Here is a 13410-nt window from a genome sequence, read left to right as displayed (position 1 = left end):
TCAAGGAGTCTGACAAAAATACGAAGTAGTTTAAATGATTTTATAAATCAAGCCCTAATTTAACAGGTTCAATGTCACAAAATTAATTTATGCATATGCTCAACAGAATTTACTACGTCACACTGCTTTGAGTTTACTTTTGTTGGTATGGTAGCATCCAAAGAACATTCACAAGATATGAAAAACATAAGGCATTATTATATAGAGGAGCTACCACAGAGAAAAGCAATTCTAGTTTCTATATATCTCTAGTCCTCAATTTTTTAGGTATAAAAATAGGAAGCAAAAGACAAATTATCAAAAGATGCCACATGTATATGCATTGTCAGATAGCCCTATGCTCAACCAATAATTCCCTCCCTACTTTTCTCAAAAGTAAACTCATATGTACATATTCTATTTTGATCTTCAACATTTATTCTAGGGTTTTCAGTAGCTAACAATTGTAGAGCACACAAATTCAAATGTTTTCTATTATCTTTTTCACGATGAGAACTTTCAACGTGTGCTTTGTTATAACAAGAACTACAGCAGATTATTTTTAATATGATTATAATCTACATTTCTTCTGTAAATTGTATCCTCCTTTTTATTGATTTCTGCTCTCCATCTCAAGAAATTTTCCCCTTTTCATTCCAGAGTTATAATTAAGAGATATTGTTTTATAATAGCCTTTAAATGATGTCTTATGAATCTCCTCTTCTTCAATAACCAAATATTTAGCTGATGCTACTAAATGAACAGACATCCCAGAGGAGAAGATATATAAATGGGTGTTATAATCTATCTTGCCTAAAAGGAACCTCTTACACGCTATTGGTCGGAATGTCAGTTTGCCACTATGGAAATCAATATGGAGGTTCCTCATAGAATTAAAAATAGAACTATGTTTTGATCCAGTTCTATCACTCCTTAATATACACCTAAAGGGACCAAAAATTTACCATATGAATACCCATATACCCATGTTCACTGTGCTATAATATACAATAGCCTAGGTGCCCCTCAATAAATGACTAGATAAGAAAATTTGGTAGATATACACAATGAAATATTATTTGGCCATAAGAGAGAGTAGAATTTTGTCATCTGCAGAAAAATAGAATGTTCTGGAGTTCATAATGTGTGCAAAACAGCCACTTGGAGTTTCTTTCAAGCTTAAAGTGAGGCAATGACTAAAAAGTGATAAAACAAGTTAGATATTTATTTTCAGTTTTAAGGAAAAGGTCTGCATTTAAAAGTGAGTACAGCTAAGTTGTCTACTTCCATAATATACAAAGAAAATATGTTTAACAACAAACAGCGTTTACAAACTCATCTTAATTTCATTTTGTATTTTTTCCTTTTTTAAATCTTTTGTACTAATATTCCTCACTCTCTTCCCCAAAATCACTTTAGGTATTTCAGTTTGACATTTGCCAGGTATTATACCAAATTATTTACATATACTAATCTCACAAAAACTTCAGAGATAGGAAGATACTTATGTTTTTATCTCCTGAGATTGTCTTCACTAAACACTATTAATTTATTATACTAGATTAAGTACCATCAAAACCTGAACTAACCCAACAGCAAAGCTACTAACAGTCAATATATGAAGGAGATTAATTCATCTGTAGATGGGATCCACTCTAGAGAATATTTTTTAAATACAGCTGAGGAAATAGACAATGCCCACCTCTACATCAAGATGACTAAAAAATGTTCTCAATGTCCTCTGCCCTGCCTACCTTTAATTTCATGATTTTTAAGCAATCTTCTGCTATAATGTAGACTCTGCTGCTGAAGAGAGACTGTATCCATCACTCAATTTCAGTATCTGCTCCACCTAGAATAGTCATGGCGAACAGTAGCACCACAGTGGCTGTTTGTATCATTGAAAGCTCTAAAGGTTCACCATCAAAGACCTACAAGCTTTAGTCTTCATTGTAAGTGAATACCGGTATCTTGTCCTAGTTGGTTGGTTACTAAAACCTAACACTGGGTCACATCTGCCAAAATCCAGTTTTGAGGGTCCCTGAAGCTGAATACTAGACATAGGGAATCATAATCTCACACTCACTGCTCTTTGCAATGTCAAAGATAGGAACTTGCAATTTGAGTCAAAGTTAACCTCAGGCAGTTTATCTTCATAATAAATAAAATTTCTATATAAGCAACAATTAAAACCAACCATCTAACTCCCTTTCTAGGGCTGAAAGACCTATAAAATTTCAAAACATAAGTATTTTGAGAAAAGTTATCTTTTGTTTCCTTTGACTTTATTGTTATTGTTATTTTTGTCATTGTTACATTAGTCCTTGCACTGTAGCATGAAAAGACCAAAGTCTGACAAACAAGCGAGGTGTTACTCCAAAAGAGCTGATGCTGTCAACAACTGCCACCAATCAAATGTCTTCTGACCGGGTAAGTTTATGTTTTACAGCACATATTTCAAATGCTAACTAAAAGAAGATTCTGTCAAATACATACTTTTCAGTTTCTCCTTTACCACATACAACAGGCAAGGTTTTGTGTTTGTTTTCTGTTTATTTGGAAGTGGCAGGACTTAAACGGAGCTTTGGCCAATGGAAGGCAGTATCAACACAGAAATTTGAAATACACATTCAAAAGCAAATAAGAAGAAAGTGAAAAAGATTCTATTTCATTCAGTCACTTTAAACTATGGCACTAAGATGTAGACACTTTAAAATTAACTCTTTGCAAGTAAATATCCTCCATCTTCCCTTTGAAATTTAGCTGTTTCCACATAAAACAGAACTAATGAGCACACAAGCAAAATTAAGAACAGATAAGGAGAAACTAAGGTATGATAAAAGTCAATACAACTTGGTCATTCCTGTTCGCTTTTTGGCAGCAAACAGTGAATGACCTTGTCCTTTGCAATGTGCAGCACTGTGATCTTAGGCTGCCTCTTTCTCTTTTCACATCTGATTGTCCTAACCTTTTCCTGGCACATTTATCTGGCTACGTAGAAATGGCTTTTATGTTGACATTTCAAAGGTCATGCTACAGAAACTAATGCTTGATAATGCCAGTCTTTATCATATGTGATTTTCATTTACTCTCACTGTCATCAATTTCAGGGCAGGGAATCTTGTTTTAAGTTTCTGTCACAATTTTGAGGGAAAGAATTTTTCTTGAAATAGCTGATTAACAGTAACTTGCAACTGTCCTTACAAAACAAACTAATATCATTTCTCTTTGATGAGGCACAAATACTGTATTTTCTCATCTAGTACTAACTTCAGTTTTGGGAACTTCACTAGGGTAAATCAGTTATCACTTACCATTAATAAGCAGAGAGCTATCGGATCCTGGATATGAATAGTTTAGACGACCTGAAGGTAAAAGAAGGCCGTTACTAAATTTATTTTTAATAGATAGTTTAAAAGTAATTCAATAACTGATTACTTGTAATAGGCAAAGTATTTTGAAAACTGTATTATGGGATAAAACTTGTGCTATAAAACAATGAATCAGAAGATATATCAATCAGCATATCCGCTAAAATAGTTAGAAGGTGTAAAATAAAATATCCTCAGATTTAACGCCTAGGTCATCCTAATTGCCAAATCCCCCCAAAATAATTTTCTTTATACTATTATGTTCTAAACCAACTTGCAATAACAATCTTCATACCTCATAAATATATATTAAAAATCTTTATTTGTGTAGGATTTTGCAGTGATACTTTCTTTGTAGTTCATAACAAAAGTGCCAGACCTATGCCTACCTGGCAAGCATGCCAGTGGGTTTAAACTCAAGTTTTAGGCAAAACAAACTGAAGATAGAGAAGAACATTTCTTTGTACCTAACACAGAGACAATACCAAAACCACCTACCACAGTACCAAAGACCACAGTAGTCAATAAATACTTGGTTACTTTCCTTTGAATTGTGAAGTCTTTCAAAATTTGTAAGGTAATATGGCCTTTGTGCATAAAAACAATTTGTGACAGTTCTAAAATTGTTGGATAAACTCTCTTCCCAATTGGTAGCCATAATAAATGAGGTAAATAACAATGGGATTTCTCTGTCTTTAAGGAATCATATTTCTGTTTTGGAAGAGCTTCTATATGTAAATAAAGAGCTTCCACATGTATCTATACCACAAGCCTTTTCTGAGTACAAACCATGTACACAAGCTATACAATAAAAAGATAAAACTAACAATGATGGTAACATCCACACGTCACATGCTCATCTGCACCAACTTTCAGAAAACTGGTGGAGAGCCCACAATGAGTCTTGCTCATCTAATAAACAAGAAAACTTCGTTGATAATTCTTTAGTGTAGTCCAACACTATAAATCAGGAGTACTGAGGGACTTTAAAATTGACTCAGAATTACAAACATCTCTTTCAGAAATAACACTTCACTGTGACTCTTGAAGGCTATGGAAAAAGATAAACCTCTTGAAGGTTATGAAAAGGTAGATAAAGCAGAGATTCTCCCCAGACAAAAGGCTATAACAAACCTTCCTAGATGCCATCAAGACTTTATCTAGTGTCTTGGGAACCAGACCTAATATGTGGTCCTACCAATCCAACAGTCATATATTGCCAACTCTTTAGAAAATAACTTTAGCCTTATGATGCTTTTAAATTTCATGTCTTTCATGAAATAGTCTCCAAAGAAATGAATTCATGCTGTGAAAAGAGAAAACTGATCTCTACTGCCTGCTTTCATTAATCTGGATCCAAAACCTGGAAACTAATATGAAACAAAATTAAAACAATATTTTTCATAATTAATACCAAATAAAAAGGTTTTCTAAAATTGTTAAGTGCTTCACTTCAAAGGTCAGTTTATTTCTATTTTGATAGTGATAGTAGGTTTGAATATAGGAGGGAATAAAGATAAAACTTAATTTTGAAATTTTAATTTATTCCTAAATAGTGGTATCATTCTTTAATGCTAACATACAGCAAAAATTCAAATCTATTGAATTCCATTTGAACTGCTTTGTATACAAATAAAATTTATATAGATATTATTTTCAACAAGTAATGATTATTAGATATTATTATTTGCAACAAGTAATTTTTAAAAAACAATAGATTTCAGATACTAAGAATAAGTACACAACAACTTAAAAACTTGGGGGGTATAATTTCTGAGTCACTTAATGAGTAGCTGCTTTTCTGCAATGGAACATAGGTATAAATTTTGTGCCTAGAAAACTAGTAAACAACCTAATGACCTATCAAACACCCAATGACCTAATGACCTACTCCCATTAATCATATAACATTTTTTTTTTGTCTTTTTCCTTTTTATCGGTACCAGGGATCGAACTCACGACTGCCTGCTTCCAAGGCAGGCGCTTATGCCGCTGAGCTAAACCTCCAGCCCCTAATCATATAACATTTTTAAAAGACGTAATCCAATACAAAAACAAAAATATTTCACTGTACTAACTGAAATTAAGAATTAAGAGAAATTTATTTCTAAGGAGATATTCTAATTTTTAATGCTAACACTCAAAAGTGTGGCTATTCTATATGAATCACAATGTCTCTTACTAGACTCTACGGAACAGTAAGTACAATTAACAATGACAATATAAAAGATCAGTTTTCAAACTGGTTAGCCCAGTTTAACATAGGAAATTTCCCTTTATCAGAAACTCATCTTCTGGGTAACTTCTAACAAGAGAGAAATATTTCAACTTGAAATCCATAAAAATACCCTTATGTCTTTGAGTTTGCTTCATGGTACATCTCTTGAAAATATGCCATGCCCAAGGCAGGTGATGTCTGACACTTTCTGTTACTTAGTCTTCTTACTACAGTAATCCTATCCTTCACTGAGATATGACACTGAAGAACTGCTGGCCACATTTAGGGTGGAACTCTGAAAGTGATACTTGTTTTTACTTTTTTGACCTGACCTTGTCACATGATTTGTGTCATGCCAGACTCAGTTTTGTTCTGAGTAGCAAATGCAACTCGTAACATTTTCTTAAACAATCATTAATTCTTTCTATTGCTACTTTAAAATATAAACAGTGACATTAAGAAACCTTTTTCTTTGTGCTAATTTTGATAATGCTTCCCCAACCTATTTGCCTTACTCTTCTGTAAATTCTTTCTACAACTAAAATATCTAAAGAGTCATTCATAATTACAGATAACACATATCACTTCCTTCCTGGAAATCTTCCCAACATTCCCATGAGTGCCGAGGAAATTTAGAATCTTACTCAATCCATTCACAATTCTTGTACACAGCCTTTATTTCTGTTCCAATATGCTCTCTGCTCCATTAATGTCAATTTACAACAAAATTTCTGTATTTTCTATGGCTACTTTACTGACAATTTCTGCCACATTTGATCGATGACCTTTATTCTGTGTTCCCAGTGAATGATGGTGTATATCTGTGTCTGTTATAGTTTTTTAACCTATCTAAAAGATAATTCCTGAATTACTTAATCAGTAGCTGATTTTCTGTAATGGAATGTAAGTTTGTACCTATAAAGCTAGTAAACAACCTAATGACATATCAAATACCACTTTCATTTATCACAAAACATTTTAAAAGATGTAAGTCAATACAGAAACAAAAATGTTTCACTGTATTAACTGAAATTAAGAATTAAGAGAAAATTATTTCTAAAGGAGATATTCTAATTTTTAATGCTAACATTCAGTTGAAAGTGTGGCTATTCTATATGAACCATAATGTCTTTTACTTGACACTAACATTTTTTAGAGCAGTTTTAGATTAACAGCAAAATTTCCCATATACAACAACACCTGTGTAGCCTCCCCATTAACAACATCCTCCACCAGAGTAGTACATTCCTTACAACTTAAGAACCTACATTGATACATCATTAATACCCAAATGTCCACAGCTTGTATTAAGTTTCCTCTTGATGGTGTATATTTTTATCAGTTTTCACAAATGTATAATGAGGTGTGTCTTTAACAGCGGTATCATACACAGTAATTTCACTGCCCTAAAAATTCTCCATCCTTCACCAGCTCATCCTTCCTTACTACTTAATCTTTTTGCTGACTCCATAATCTTGTCTTTTCCAGAATGTCATAGCTTTGAAATCATAAAATAAATCCTTTTCAGATTGGCTCCTTTTATTCAATGGTATCCATTTACATTTTCTGTCTTTTTGTGATTTGATGTCTACATTTTAGTGCTGAATAATTTTCCATTATTTGTATGAAGTACAGTCTACTTTCCCATTTACCTACAAAAAGACATCTCAGATGCTTCCAGGTTAGGTAATTATAGATAAATTTGCCTTTTCTGGGGGTTTGTATGCATATAAGTTTCTGAAGAAGCTTTTAAAAATTTGTCTTAGGTTCACCTTTTTCTAGGACACCTCTCCCAGAAAAGGAAGCCTTTTTAAAAGTTAACTCACCAATTTTTATTTCTAGCTTCACAGCAATAGCTGGCTCTCTTACATAATAATTTAGCTACTGGCTAACTCTTATCTCTTTTACATAATAACCCCGTAGGAACCACAGCCTTTTTACTTTGTCTTGGGTTTCCTGTTTAGGCAACAGGCAAACATTCAATGAGTTCATCCCACTGAACTTGAAACACCAGCATTTCACAAATGAATATAGTAAAATAAAAATGATTGAGATATTTTAATACAAATATAATCCAGTACCTGATGTTTTACTTGACTGTGTTTTTAATAACTCATCTATTTATAAACACAACACAGGTTTTGGTACAATTAGAATTTAATTACTGGAGACAGACGGACAGCATTAGGATTTCAGGAAAGTGAATCTTCGGTGGGTAAAATTCAATCTGAAAATGCTCTTGGCATTATGTTACAAATGTAAAAAATACTGCCTGACCAGCAGTCTTTCTTTTAAGGGACATTATCAAAAGAAATATAGTAGTCTCCAAAGGCCACTCATGGCATTTGGAGCCAGAAGCCTGGCATACATCATGAAGAAGGCATAGGCTATATTTGGTGACATGACTCAACGTTGCCAAATATAGGCAGCTGATACAGTGTGACTCTGGGAAATACATTACCAAATTCTGCAGCCTAGAAAAGATCCACGCAACAACTAGACAATTCTATGCTAGGTATTTATGAGTTGGACAGAACCAGTTTTTACCAATTAGACTGACTTAGAATAAGCATGGAAACAAGTGCTTTAAAGAACAATATGTACTTCATTAAGATTCTAAGCAGCCTAGTTAAAAGATGAAAGTAGGAAAGATTAAAAGAAAATACTTTACTACATTGTTATGGTTAGTGTGGAGATGTTCCTCTAAAGCCTCATGTAGTCACAGGCTGGGCTTTTTCAGAGGCTGGATCTAGAGTGTATAATGCTGGGATTAAGAGTGTGTGATTACTAAATCAGTCCACTGACTGGTTTGACATAGTTCTGAGTGTGGGTAAGGGGAAGGGTCAGCGTAGGTGTGAGTGCTACTCACCCAAAGGGCACGTAACCTGAAAATAAGGGACAGGAAAGGCCTGTGCTGGTCCTCACTTCTCACTTGTGCTTCTCCACTACTTAGCTGCGTTGCTATCTTCTGCTCACCATGAACTGTTTCTTCTCTGTGATGCCCTCTGCCATGCCCCCAGGCTTTGGAGCCGGCCAACTATGAAATGAAGCTTCTACAACCTGAGGTACAATAAACTTTTTCCTTTAACTTTGGGTATCAAGTATTTTGTCTGGACAACAAGAAAAATAACTAACACATATATTAACAATATACATGAACTACTTTCATAAGGTAAAATAAAAAGTTTAAGAGACATTCAGACACTATTGCTACTGATAACTCAGTAGGAAATGACAGAAATGATGCAATTTCATACACAAAAGCTAAAATGTATCAAATGCTCTACAATGCTATTAGGTTTCATGTTGTGACCTTTTTTTCAGAGTCATGCCAGCATCTGTGCTAACATGGTACAGGCGAAGGAACAGTAATAAGAAACTATTCTGCAAGGCTATCCAAAACATTTCCACGTAATTGTACATAATGGACATGCAGCATAACATTCTAACTCCAATTTTATATTTGGTTCAAGCTATAAATCCTTGCATATGCCAAAGGAAAAGTAAAAGATATTTTTAATGAACACTATTAAAACTTTTGAATCCACATACATACATATCTGTGGTTGTTTTTAATTAGAAATGCTCCTCCTATCTCTGCTTCTGCTAAACTCATCTAGTAACAACCAAGTAAATCAAAGCTGTATTACCATACTTTTTTAAAAAGGAAATACTCTATCTCCCTCTTACACATCTGGTAATTTTATCAATAATGCCTGAGACATGCAGCAAGATGCCATTGTGGGGATCTGGACAATATATAGCAAGACTTAAAATGCATTATAAAGTCACTGATTGCAAATACCAACTTTCTATTTGTACAAATGCAGAAACAAAATCAATATGAACTAATAAAAATTCAACACGCTTTAATGATATAAAGGTAATTTTTAATAATTTACATTATTGACCTAAAAATAAGTCTCCAAATAAAATTGATACCTTTTCTACTCCCTGACTTATCTATGTCACAACTTCACGTTATGACATTTCTATGCAAAATCTTGTAGCAGAAACTGGCTAAGACCACTATCAAGTGGACAGTCTTGCTTCTTGCCAAAAAAGCCGTTTAAAATTCATTAAACATACACAGAGAGTTTAGGCTTAACAAAAACCCTCTTTGGGATGAATCTGGCTTTTAGTTTCAAAGCCAAGGTTTCTAAAACCTCTTGAATTCACCCCTTTCCTGCCTCACACAGTGCCATTTCCCTTCTCACATGTACTCCCATCATTCAGAACAACTGGCTTATAACTTCTACTTTACCTGCTCTGTCAAATGGCTCCCTTCTATTTGACCTGCAAGGTCTCTTCACTTTCCTGTCTGGCAGTTCTCCTTTTCAGGCTTCTTATCCTATGCAAAGTCTTCTTTGCCCCAAAATACCCATTCTCTGATTTCAAATAACCCCACATGTTCCACCCTTGAGCGTATTACATTGTGTAAGTTATACTTTGTGTGTGTGTGTGTGGTATTTGGAATTGAACACAGAGCCTGAACACTAGGCTACAATTTCAGCAACATTTTTTTTTTTGGAGACAGGGTCTCACTAAGTAACTAAATTGCCTACACCAGTATCTGTCTCAGTCTCCCAGAGTACTGGGATTAAAGGCAAATATACCAGGAATAGCAAATTACACATTCTAACCTAACTCTTCCTCTTAAAAAAATCTCTGAGGACAGATTGAATCTTTATCCCAGAACCTTAAACAGAGAAAATTGCTCAGTAAATAACTACTAAATGAATGAAACAAAGCCAGCAACTAGTGACCTCCCTATCTTGGAAGATACAGTGAAACAGATAAAATCCAGTCAACCTTTTAACCAGTCAAATACCTTAGCTTTACTGAATCACAGAAAAACAGAGATCCGTATTTTCATTTACTTCACAAAGCTGCTATATTCCTGAGATAAATTTTTGCAGAACAGCAAGAAAAATCCCTCAGTATGTAGGAGCTGCCTGGTTAATACTAACTTATTTCCCCTCTCCAACTATAAGCCAGAGATAACTAACAATTTTCCACTTGAGCAAGAAAGGAAGAGGGAGGATTCTCTTTGGCTAGCCAGTCCCAACCTTAGGGTGTGGCAACCTGGGGGATTTTTCAGTTTCTGAGAAATGGAAGTTTGCTACTGCCCTGGGTTAGGAACACAAACACAGATACAATTCTCTCTGGTGAAGAAAAAATCCTGACATCTACCTTTCTTCTATCTCAAATCACAAGAATTTAAGAGGAAAACTTTGAATATTCAACTTAAAATTCTTAATGGGGAAGGTTGCATTTTTGCACCAAAAACTCAAATTTTATTAAATTTTATTAAAATTTTATTATTAATTAAATTTTATTTAATTTATTAAATTTTATTAAATTGTGATAGGACAGTGGAAAAATAGATTATAGTAGTGGCAAAATAAATTTCTATCAGTAAGTAAAAGTCAATAGAATAAGTTTCTATAGACTGAAAAATGTTCATATAAAGAAAAATTGTTCCACTGTAACTGAAGGTAAATGCAAAGTTGCAAGATCTAAAAGCATCTAAGAACTTCAGGCAGAAGGGGATGTCTAGAGAAGCTAGCAAGGAGCTGACCCAATTAAGGAATTCAAAAGATTTCCTACTGCCAGGAAAGATAACAACAAACCATCAAGCAGGAAGGCTATTTTTATCCTTGCCAGAAGCCTCCTGATTCTGGATGCTACATTTAGAGGACAGAGCAACAAGATAACTTGCCTTAAGAGGATGTTATGATACCAGTGATTAATGGCAATTTTTAAACTCTAAAAAACTTGACGCAGCTTTTGTCCAAACTAAACCAGCCAAAGTCAGTTTAAAAAGGGAAAGGGAGGTGACATAATGAAAAGTAGAAAAACAGACCAGTGGGCAGAAAAAAAAAAAAATTAAGTAATCCAGAAAAAAACCAGCCAATATAGAAAATTAAAACTCTCCTATCTTGGCGGGGTGGTGGAGGGGAGCATGAGTTAAGAAAAACATATATTGAAAGGACCACTAAATAAACAAGGAATTGTGCAACTGTCTCCAAGGTAAAAATGATTTTGAGAAATGGCCCCCTACTGACAACTGACATGAACATACATACATACATACATACATACATAAATATCATGAAATCCTTAGGCACCCCAGGCCAGTCTCTGTAAATTACTGAGAACTTCAAGATGAATACTAAAAGAAATATAATTAAACACTTTCCCAAATGATCACAAAAACAAACAAAAAATAAGTGATTTCTTTATACCCATTAGTTTATAAAATAGAACACCACCCCACACAGATGAATACCTGTTTTTAATTCTATTCACTTAAGTTAAACTCCACTCCCCATTAATCAACTAAGTTACTAGTTGCCTGTCTGCAACCAGACCTATCATCAACTTTAATCACTTAATAGTCAGATGACTTTCTGAACCTTACTGGAGGGTGAGCTTTAGTTTCATACTATTACTCAAAAGCCCCAGATCCAGTTTCTCTTACAGATACACAATGCTCTAAGTCTTCTTCAAAATTAAAATAATAAACAACTATGCAACTATGGCTATTAATCATATGGAGAATAAGCTTCATCAGGTCAGGAGTCTGTTTTTAGTGAGCGATGTATCCCAATGCTGATACGGTGCTCAGTGTACCACAGATGCGTCATGTGAATTTGTTGCATAAATGTTTCAGAGATCTTTGGACTTCGCAGATAAACCCAAAGAGGAGTGACCACTGTGGTGGGAAGGGGGTGTAGTGTATCTGAAATGTCTTGAGGTCCACACACACAAGTTCCACAACAGATCTGAATCAGAAATAGGGAAGAAAAATTCTCTCCATGAGCCTATCTTGACTTCTACTCTGCAATATGAAAGCAGCAAATATGCACTGCAAATCTTTTATAGAAGATTCTAATAAAATATGTATTTTAAATTGGGGTCCCAGCCTCTTAAAGTTAACAAATTTTAATATCTACCCTGTCAAAGCCCTGTCAAAGCATACTGAGACAAAAATATACATTTTCTTATCTTTTCCCCCCATTAAGGCTATACAATAAATGTGTAGGCCATTGAACTAGGAGCCAGGGGAGTTTTCTACCCACTCTAGGTACCAGAAACCTATGTGACTTTACAGAAGCTACTGAACTTCTCTGAACTTCAGTTTTTTTTCCCCAAATATAAAGGAGATCACAAAACTAATATAAAAGATTATTGTAAGGATTTGCATTAGAGATCATCTCTGAAAGGCCCCTGTAAGTTAGAAATTGTGTCTGAAGTGCTTCGAACTGGTTGTCAGCACTACTGTCATGACGGAATGTCCACATCTACCTCAACAAGGAAAAACACTTCAAAAGTGTTCTTCGATTTACCGGTTCATAGACTAGGCCAAAAAGTTTTGTGAAGCTCAAATATAAATAGAAACTGAAATGTAAGATATTTCCAAACTATGTGGTTTAAGAGAGACTTCAACAGTCCTGTTTCCAAGCCTCCATGTTACACACCATCAGGTTAACCCTATTCCCCCAGTCTTGCTAAATGGGCAAGAAGATAGCTTCAGATGTCAGAGATGAGGCTCCAAAATACTATTTAGTGCAGATGACCATCTAGGGTTAGTGACAGCCTTACTTTTTTCTGTCCTTCCCCTCACCATTTCCTCTACTAAATTTCTTTTTGATGTTAGGCCTCCTTTGTAATGAAGAGCATTATAATGGCAGGAGTATAAAGCAGAAAAGTTAACAAAGTTCTCTACAACAGCATTTTATTTTGTAACTATTAAGACCTACAATGAACAAAATAATTCAGAGCCTTCCCACCGTAACAATTGATGACGTGATGACATCAATTGAACACAAACACTAA

At 34.4% G+C, this 13410-nt stretch overlaps 1 protein-coding gene across 4 annotated transcripts in view; it reads right to left on the bottom strand.

The window, feature by feature from the left end:
* Positions 1–13410, bottom strand: part of Cpeb4 (cytoplasmic polyadenylation element binding protein 4) — a 60382-nt gene that overhangs the window by 19807 nt on the left and 27165 nt on the right. For 2 of the 4 annotated variants that reach the window (XM_063230800.1, XM_063230801.1), the window contains exon 3: positions 3294–3344. The exons of the other annotated variants lie outside the window; for them this stretch is intronic. In XM_063230800.1, the coding sequence (XP_063086870.1) occupies positions 3294–3344 (51 nt within the window). The remainder of the gene's footprint in view (positions 1–3293; positions 3345–13410) is intronic. 4 annotated transcript variants of the gene reach the window in all.

The sequence above is a fragment of the Cavia porcellus genome, unplaced genomic scaffold, assembly GCF_034190915.1.
Source record: "Cavia porcellus strain 051 isolate PalLab524CR breed Dunkin Hartley unplaced genomic scaffold, mCavPor4.1 scaffold_19, whole genome shotgun sequence".
NCBI lineage: Eukaryota > Metazoa > Chordata > Mammalia > Rodentia > Caviidae > Cavia > Cavia porcellus.
This window is presented reverse-complemented; position numbering and strand designations above follow the sequence as displayed.